We start from the raw sequence: 10,362 nt of genomic DNA, 5'->3' as shown, positions 1-10,362 counted from the left end.
GGCCAAGTGCAGTGGGCTCACACCTTTAATCTCAGAACTTTGGGAGGCCAAGGTGGGAGGATCACTTGAGGCTAGGAGTCCAAGACCAGCCTGGGTAACATAGCAAGACCCCATCTCTAAAAAAATAAAAAACATTATCCAGGTGTGGTGGTGCATGGGAAGCTGAGGGAAGAGGATCACTTGAGTCCAGGAATTTGAGGCTGCAGTGAGCTATGATTATGCCACTACTCTCCTGCCCGGTCAACAGAGCAAGACCTTGTCTCTTGGAAAAAAAAAAAAAGTCTTCAAATGGGAAATAATAAATGAATATATAAATTGTCAAATTACCTAGTTGAGCAAATGATAGTTTGTTAATATATTATATAAAACGTGACCTTATTTCCTAAATGATTGGTTCAAATATTTAACAACTGACATACAGAATTAACTGAGAGACTGAAAGATCATAAAATCTTAAAATTTTAGACCTTGAAAAAGGTTACACAGGTCATTTATTCCAGCTCCTGTACTATAGATGGGAAAATTGATTCCCAGATAAGTCAGATAACTTGTCTGTGGTCATACAACCCTCCAGTGGTAGAGCCAAGAATGGAACTCAGCTCAACTGGCTCCCAGGCTAGGGCTTTTTCTACTAAAGCAAAAAAGGCCAAAAAACAAAAAGTAATTTCTTGTGACACAATCCTATAAATAGTTTGTAGATGGTCTTGTTAGTGTATAAAAGAAAATTGTCAAACAGCAACGAAAGGAGTTTCCAAATTTGAATCCCCTCCACCGAATTACTCTATTCCTAGTTGCAAAGAATTTCAAGATGCAATCATTAATGACATGCAAGAATTAATTAGTTCAGCTAACACAACTTACTTAAATAACACTATGAAGACTGAAAATGCTAAAGTGTATCTGGAAATAAGTAAAATCATCAATCTTACCAAGCTTAGATGTATTATTAAATACAGGTCAGAAATTCTAAGGCAGCTAGTATTTCTGGAATATATTGAATTTCCTAAATCATCTTCAAATGTTATTAAGTTTATCTCCTATCTAGAGACAAATACAATATTAACTTCCATGGAGAAAAAAGGAAGATAATAATTGCTCCTAGGAAAAATTATATTTTAAGAGAAAATCACTGAATCACTGGAGTAGACAAGCAATACATTTTGTTGACGTGCATTAGGAGTTTATTTGCTTTCAATCTTATTAAAAAACAAAACAAATCCAAGAAGCAAAAAAGAAAATTTCCTACTGGGTTTTTGAACAATGAGATGAAGTCAGGTTTGTGTTTCTTCAGAATCATGTCGAGAAGGTGAACAGCTTCAGGTTGTCTTCTCCAAAGAGCACTTCCCACTGTTTGCCAAATGTCTTTGTAAGGACCCCACAGACTAGCAGCTGAAAAAAAAAATAAAACCAGCATCAAAAACTGGGTAAAACACACAAAACAGTACCTGGCATATCACAGGCACTCAATAAAGGTATGTGCCTTTCCTTCCCTCCCTGTCATCCAAATGAAAAGCTGGACTAGGAAAGTACACAGATTTTAGAAAACTGAGAAGCTGAAAAAATGTACTTTATTTTGGCTAAGGCACTAGCTATTAAAAAAGAGCATATGGAATACTTTTATAAACTCATATAAAAAGGATCACATCTTAATTCATAAATGTAATAACAATAATAGGTAATACTTAATGAACGTTTGTCATGTGCTGCTAAGAATGGTCCTAAGCTCCTTACATGTATTATTATATCTCATTAACACCCTATGAGGTCAGCATTATGTCTTCTATCATTTTATATATATGAAAATTGAGGCAGAGAGGTCAAAACACTCACCACCCAAGGTCACACTTGATAAGCAAGACTTGAACCCACGCAGTCTGGCATCGCTGTGTAACCTAATCACTAAATTATATTGCCCCTGTACATAATCCTTGGAATGTGAAAATGTTTGAGGAGATGAATTTAGGTATTTCAGAAATACCTGGTAAATAGTCTGGTAAGTAGAGAAAGACACACCTAGGCTAATTCATCTAAACTCAGGAAACTGATTTACCTAAAAATATTTAAGCTCCAAAAATGAATAGTAAGGTATCACAGGGGATAGGAGAAACAATCCCAGTCTTTAAAAAGTTCACAATCAAGTTTGGTAGACGAAATGTACATAAGTGAAATGTTTCAATAACAATACAAAAAAGAAATATGATTTTTGCCACAAATAATGTAAGAATTTCAAAAGGTCAAAATGATGATCAAAGATTGCTAAGGGGTGGCTGCACTTGTGCAGCATTTGAAGGATGGGAAAAATCTGGGTGACAAAGAACAGACAAGGCAAAGTGTGAGCAAAGGCTCAAAAACAGGTGTAAAAAGTGTGAAAGACAATTCACAGAGCAGTAGCAAGATTAAAGAGGTCAGAGTGGGGGCTTTCAAAATTTTTGATTGCAAACCATAGTAAGAAATATTTCATATCTCAAGCCAGTATATACATATGCAAAACTGAAACAAAAGTTTTATATAAAATACTAATAGTCATTCATTAATTACATTCAATGAACTCTGATATTTTATATTTTGTTCCCTCTTTTTGTTGGGGGGCCCACTAAATTGATTTTAGATCCACTATTTAAAAAATACTACCCTAAAGCCCAAGATTTCTGTTTGGAAATAATCAGATACAGTACCCATATGTGTTTATAAAGACTCTGAAAGGGAAACTAGTCAAAACCAATCAATTAATTACTCAACAGATGAAACTTCGAACTAACTATAGCCTAAATTTTAAAGGATGGTCTATAAACATGTTAAAATGTTATCTGAGAAAACCCAAATCCAAATAAAGTTACCAGGACAGTAAGAATGGCATGAAACATAACCATAACATAATTAAATGCATTATAACCCAATGAACATACTGAGAAATATTTTTTAAAGGGGGGATGTGCAGGGAGAGGACAGATTAAACCAGTCGAGCGGAGCATCCATTAATTCTTTCATTCACTCAACAAATATTTCCTGAGGGCCTTCCATGTACCATGAACTACAGACTGAACAAGACAGACAGGATCCCAGACCTCATGGAACTTACAGATTGAGAAGAAAACATTAAATGTAGAATCCAAAAAACCATTATCAGTATAATAAAGAGTATGATGAAGTACAGAGTGCTATGACAGCATATAAAAGGGAGAACCTGAACTAATCTGAGGATCAGGGCAGGAGATGATATGTTAGGTCTTCGGTGTGTAGATATCGGAGAATGGGAATCAGCAAATATTGAGACCTTTCTTACTTAAAGAGATCATCCAATTCCCTGCTTTGCTTCTCCTGCTTTGATCTCATATTTGCCAATCTTCTGATTTAAAATACAGTTTGTCATATAAATTTCTAGGATGAAGAATGTACTGAAAAACCAACATGAGTACCCATGCAGATATACTTCCCACTAAAGATCAATAAACTGGCATGCTAGTTTATATATCTGTCTTTTCCAAATTTGATTAGAGAAAAATCAATGAATGGGACCTAATCAACTCTGGACACACTGACAAAAATCAGATTTCTGGGCCTGCCAAAATGAGGACCTGACTCTAGATTCTGGTGACTAGATGACTTCCCTCAGGATCATTTCCTTGGCGCTCTCTAACTGCAAAGGATAGAGTAGACATGAGCCTTGGATTCCAGTGCCAAGATAAAAATTTTCCCATTAATAAATGAGAAAGTTTCCAGTACTAGATGACAAAATGAAATTGGCATTGTAGGATAATCGTGTTCTAGTGTGACTGACAGACTGGAACAGGAAGTGTTAGAAACAAGAACAGGTAAGCCACTCATAAGATGATGGAGCCTAAACTAGGATGAAGGCAGTAAAAGAGGAAGGAAAGGCCTGTTAGTAGAAGACAGGAGTCAGAATTGGTAAACAAATGGCACAGGGTATAAAAGGAAGGTATCAGAAATGACTCCTAGGCAAATCTGAAATATACCTCACCACAGTATTTCAGAAATGTGATAAAAGAGCTGACCAAAGTTGGCTAGGCATGGTGGCTCACACCTGTAACCCTAGTACTCTGGGAGGCCAAGGCAAGAGAAGTGCTTGAGCTCAGAAGAGTTCAAGACCGGCCCGAGCAAGAGTGAGACCCCCATCTCCACTAAAAATAGAAAAATTAGACGGGTGTGGTAGCATGCGCATGTAGTCCCAGCTACTTGGGAGGCTGAGGCAGTAGGATTGCTTGAGCCCAGAGTTTGAGGTTGCTGTGAGCTAGGCTGATGCCGTGGTACTCTAGCCTGGGCAACAGAGTGAGACTCTGTCTCAAAAAAATAAAATAAAAAAATATAGCTGACAAAAGTTAATATTCATCCCTTAAAAGTAATATTCAATATACAATAGGATCTCTGAAACACTAATAAATTTCCTTGTACTATACATACTTAGTGTAATAAGGTCAATGAGTTGTAGAGAAAAATTCATTTTCCCCCCATTGCAGGAAGGCACCCCAAAACAGAACAAAAATCCTACACAGAAAAAAAACAAAAAAAATAGTATACTAGCCTACTTAGTCCATTATTAACATAAACATATCACCAAAGGTAACTGCAGCAAATAATTATCCTCAGTCTGTCTTCAGTTTGACTAATTTTAGTAAATATCTTCTTACTAATTACAAATTAAAAGAGACTATAAACTTTTCAAAATTACTAAATATGTTTCTTAACATGTATGTAGTTTACTCACTTGAGAAATATATGTATTTTCCTTAACGTTTAGGGATACCTCCAGCAAGTCACATTTATTCAGTCATTCATCATGTATGAGGTACTGGTGAGCTTACAGTGCAGTGAGGAAACATATTAGTCATATAATCATACATAAATATAATATCAAATTGTGGTAAGTGCCATGAAGGAGAGGTACCCAGGGCAAGAGATCACATAACAGGGGAATCTGACCTAGCCAGAGAGGTCAGGGGAGGGAAAGGTTCCTTGAGGAAGTGATGATTAGGCTGAAATCTGAAGGATAAATGTGGGAGATAACTGAGGGGTGGGAGGTGAGGACGTGTATTGCAGGAAGAGAGGACAACATGCAGGTTCCTATGGCAAGAGGGAACACTGCACTGTCAAAAGAACTAAAAAGGCTAAGAAAACAGGAGTACAGAGAACAAGGGTTTGGCAATGTCGGTAACTGTCACACCACACAGGGCTTTCTAGCCCATTTAAAGGATTTGGGGGCCAGGTATGGCGGCTCGTCCCTGTAATCCCAGCCTTTGGGAGGTTGAGGCAGGAGGATTGCTTGAGGCCAAGAGTTCAGTATCAGCCTGGGCAACACAGCCAGACACCATCTCTACAAAAATATAAGAAAAATTAGCTGGTCATGGTGGTGTGCAGCTGTAGTCCTAGCTGCTCAGGAGGCTGAGGCTGAAGGATCGCTTGAGCCTAGAATTTGAGGCTGCAGGAAACTATGATTGCACCACTGCACTTCAGCCTGGGTGACAGAGTGAGACCCTGTTTCAAAATCAATCAAGCAATCAGTCAATGAAGGATTTTGGTCTTTACCCTGAAAGATGAAGCAAGATGAAGATTTAAAATGTCTGCTGGACTCTGTGAAATAGAAGAACACATTAATCTTATTGAGAACTGTTTATGAGACTAGGAAGACTAGAATGGGTAGAGGAATAAGAGTTATGAAAACGGACTCAGTGACTACTGACAAATCTTTCCAAAGGTTTGAATGTGAATAGGGGAGAAAGCACAGTAATTGGAGTGAAGAATGAGATCAAGATAAAGAGGTGAGTTAGTGGAGAGAAAAGGAAGAGCAAAAGAGAGATAAATATACAAGGCAGAGAAGGGGTAATAGATCAGGAAAAGGACATGAAGGGTAGAATTGACCCTAGATAGGAAAACGGAGCAAAACTAATTCAAAAGGACGCAGATATATCTAGAATTGTACGTGTGAGGATGAAAAAATAGAGTTCATGCCTATTGGTTTCTATTTTCTCTGTGAGTTTACGGGGTCAGTTGGAGGTTAAAGATTTGAGGAGTGTGGAAAAGTCTAAAATCATCGCTGCCATAACCAGGACAGAGGTGACCAGACTACCACAGGACTGTCAAGCAGTGTTAATGGCTGCTTATTCACCAGAAGCCTGTGAGAGTATCTACTCAGCAGGGATGATACAGGTCACAATACTTGGAAGTCATGTAGCTGAAATTCAAGCATAGGTCTTAGAACTCTACAACCTCTATTTTTTTTTCCTCTACCACTGTAAGATGTTTAATTTTTTAAAGCTGTGGTTTTAAAAAAGCACACATACATAACATGGAATATCATCTTAACCCTTTTTTAAGTGTACAGCTCAGTAGTGTTAAGTATTTAACATACTCACATTGTGCAACTGATCTCCAGACCTTTTTCATCTTGCAAAATGGAAACTCTATACCCATTAGACAACAATTTCCCATTTCCTCCTTTCCCAGCCTCTGGCAACACACTATTATACTTTCTGTTTCTGTGAGTTTGACTACTTTCCATACCTCACATAAGTGTAATCATACGGTATTTGTCTCTTGTGAATGGCTTATTTCACTTAGTATAGTGTCCTCAAAATTAATCCATGTGGTAGCATGTGATAGGATTTCCTTCCTTTTAAAGGCTGTATAATATTCCACTGCATGTATGTCACATTTTGTTTATTCATTCATTCATCATTCATTCATTGATGGACATTGGGTTGCTTCCCTGAGATGGTTAATTTTTTAAAAAAATATTCTCCTGACTCTTGGCTTTTAAAAATGTTTCCTATGTTGCCAATTAAACTCTCCTGCCACAAAGGTTTATAATACAATATATACCCTTTGCAGCTGTTGGCAACTCCTTTTCCCTTTTGCTTCAATGATTTGTTTAATGATAATAACTTGGGATGAGTATGTACTAAAGAAATATATATAACCACACATAACATGCAAGACTTGCTTTTAAGTACATCTAGCTGGGAGGGAGGGGGAGCAATATTAAACATGTAATAGCATTACTAACATTAAGAACATTCAGATATATAAAATATATAAAAATCTGATGCCATAAAAATGAATTAGGTTGTGCTTAAGTAGTAGCATGCATGCAATAGTTTAAGCACCTAAAACTGGCTTAGAATCATTAAGTGTTTGACTTTGGGGAAGTTACTTAACCACTTGAACCCTTTATTTCCAAACTTGTAAAATCGGATATTTAATAGCAGCTACTTCACAGGTGTACAAAGGGGACTGAATGAGATAATGCAAACACACTTAGTCCAGTGCTGGGACACAGTAGGAGTTCAGTAAACATGGCCTTCATTATTATAAAGTAATTTATTATAGTGTTTCTGAAATAGCTTTATTTATAAAACGCAGATTTAGACTTTTCAAGTATATCAGTCCTTTACAAAGTAGAACAAATCAATACAAAAAAAAAAAAGATTGCATAGAGACAGAAAATGCACCCAGGTAAGTTAAGAGTCCTCTTGAACAACTTGTAGATTCTCTACAATCATTTACCACACAAATATTCTCTTAATTTTGCCTGGGAATTTAAGTGTATCTCAAGTGAAGTATTAACATTCTAAGCAGGAAATTCTTTTTCAGGACTGTTCCTCCCGGTGCAGGACTTTTGGCTTCCTTGCCCCGCCTACCATGCGCCTCCAGTATATCCCAGGAAATGTGACAATCAAAATGCACCCTCTCTTTCAAACACCCATGGAGGGCGGTAACGCCCCGAGTTTATAAGCACCAAGAAGGGCTCCACCCCAAATTTTCCAGAGTTCCTTTACTCCCTTCCAGATTCCACCCTACTCCGAAAATTTACTGCTCCAAAAGTACGGGAGTATCTACGGCCGGACCACACCCGCAGACCTGGGAGACATTTGCTGAGCGCGCGACACTCCCCTCCTGGCCACCTTCTGGATGGCAGACTTCATAATCGGGGGTACTAGCTGCCTACAAGACCCCCACCCCCACCGCATGAGGAACCCCAGTGCCTACTTTGACGTGTGAGTTTTCAGCCTCCTCTCGTAGCTGAAAAATATCTCAGGTCGTATGGCCGCATTGCCAGAGACCTGACGCATATCCTGCCAAAATCCGGACAGCACACTCACGGTGTGATTGGAAGTGAGAGGGACCAGGTTCATCCCTGGGCCGCGAGAGATTACACACCTGGTTCCAGCGGACCAAGCCCTCACCGTCTCGACTCTCTAACCCCAACTCAAGGGCTAGAGCCTCAGCGCCGAAGCGCGCCATTCAAACTGGGGAGAGGCGGGACTCTAGGCCCAGAGGTAAAAAAAAAGCAGACACTGCGCACAAGTGGGGATCTGGGCTTCGAGAAACCTCATAGCCCGGGATTCTCCTTGAAGAACCGGTCACCGCTCTGCCCCATCGTTTCTCTTCTGCCCGGCCGCACTTACCCGAATTTACCGCCAACAGCGTCGCCATCTTGGAGGCGCACTAACGGAGCCCTTCTGCCGCATGGAGGCCCCAAGAAAAGGAGAGACTGCCCTGGGCGAAGCCTGAGCAAAACGATACCACGCTATCCCCTCCGAAAGGCGCGGTCTGGCCGACCCAGGCGTACAAAAGACTCCCACATCTGCTCTGGGTCACAAACATCAATTTTCCCTGGCATTATTCCCATTCAAATGAGGCGAGGGCAACCAGGTCAGAGATTCGAGGTCCTCGCTTTGACGTTCGTCGTGCAGTGCATCCTGGGACTGGTAGTTTTTTTTCTAATGATGGGTGAGGTTGGTTAGGTGGAGTGGGAAAAGATGTTATAGGTAGAACAGAAAAAAGTATTCTGAGACTATTTATTAAAATAATGCCCACTTATGATGCCACAAATTCAAATCACCTCCATTTGAAATTGAATCTTCCTTGCATTAGTCCCTTATATTGGAGAGTGGTGGGGGGTGTAAGGTGTCTGCACCTCAAAAAGCCATTTGACCTAAGTTTCCATGACATTTCAATTTACCAAGTGTATTGTATCAACATAGTTACACAGAGCGAAACAAATCACAATTTTTTATTATTAAATATTCAGGGCCAGGCGCGGTGGCTCATGCCTGTAATCCCAGAACTTTGGGATGCCAAGGGGCGGATGGGGGAGGATCGCTTGAACCCTCGAGTTCGAGATCAGCCTGGGCAATAGCAAGATCCCCGTCTCTACAAAAAATAAAAAAATTAGCCAGGCGTGGTGGCCCGTGCCTGTAGTCCCAGCTACTCCAGAGGCTGAGGCAGGAGGATCGCTTGAGTCTGGGAGTTGGAGGTTGCAGTGGGCTGCGATCGCACCACTGCACTCCAGTCTAGGCGACAGAGTGAGACCCTGTTACAAAAAAAAAAAATACCAAATTAGAATAATGAACGCCCACCTTCAATAACATGGCCAATTTCCCTTATCCCTACGCACAGATTATTTTAAAGCAAATTCAAGACATAATTTATAATCACCGAGTACTTTTCTACCTATTAACACCCAAAATAACTGACCCTCTTTTTTTCATTTGTTAAATTTTAGCTTGCTAATTTTCAAACTAAAAAAAATAATCATTACCACTTACTGTCATATACCAGATATCTATTAAGAATTTTACATGCATTATCTTATTTAATCCCTGCAATAATTTTATTAGGGAGATGACATAACTGTAGCTATTTATGTCAGAGATGCTCTGTGTGCCTTACAGTCTCATTTTATCAATTCTCTGACATTTTACTGAGAGTGAAAGGAAATAGGGCTTTATTCCCATCTCACTGTTGAAAATCAGACTCAAATAATTTAGACAAAATCATAGCATATGTTATTAAGAATATCTGGCATATTCATTCTTTTGAACAAATAATATCAAGTGACACAATGTACATTAGGTGAAACACAAAGTCACCGGTGATTTTTTTTTTGAAAGTCGTTGTATAGAGACAAATGCTAAACTACAATGAAAGTGATTTTAAGGAGTGAAGAGGGGAAGAGAGAATGAAAAGGCAAAGGGATTTTTCATGAAATTTATCATGAAGGTGAGAAGAATATTGAGTGGGAACTTGACAGGAAGTGGCGTTCGAAGGTTTTCTTTCTCCGCATAACTATTACAAGCCTTACACACACAGGCTTTTAAGTCCACACACTTTCCTCTCAGTAGATCACTTTGCTTTCTATGAAGGAACTCTTTAACTTGGCAGCAACCCCCTCACCCATGGTTACACGTACAAGCATTCTCTCACAGGATTCCTCAGGCTCTAGCAATCGGGATATTGCTATCTAACCCCTTCTAAAACTGCTGTCAGAATGGTCACCAGTGATCGACTGTCAAATTCCTTGGGCACTTTATTTCTGCATTATGAAAATTACTGTGGCTTGTAGGA

At 39.2% G+C, this 10,362-nt stretch overlaps 1 protein-coding gene across 1 annotated transcript in view; it reads right to left on the bottom strand.

Moving 5' to 3' along the window:
* NUP205 (nucleoporin 205kDa) overlaps window positions 1–8,456 on the bottom strand; it is a 129,034-nt gene extending 120,578 nt beyond the window's left edge. Inside the window, 2 exon segments of the mRNA XM_012642751.1 lie at window positions 1,247–1,389; window positions 8,421–8,456. Coding sequence (XP_012498205.1) covers window positions 1,247–1,389; window positions 8,421–8,448 — 171 coding nt within the window. The 5' untranslated portion in view covers window positions 8,449–8,456.
* Window positions 8,457–10,362: the final 1,906 nt, after the last annotated feature.

This window comes from Propithecus coquereli, unplaced genomic scaffold (genome assembly GCF_000956105.1).
Source record: "Propithecus coquereli isolate 6110/MARCELLA unplaced genomic scaffold, Pcoq_1.0 Scaffold186, whole genome shotgun sequence".
Classification (NCBI taxonomy): domain Eukaryota; kingdom Metazoa; phylum Chordata; class Mammalia; order Primates; family Indriidae; genus Propithecus; species Propithecus coquereli.
Note: the sequence above shows the minus strand (reverse complement) of the source record. Positions and strands in the feature narration are given on the sequence as shown.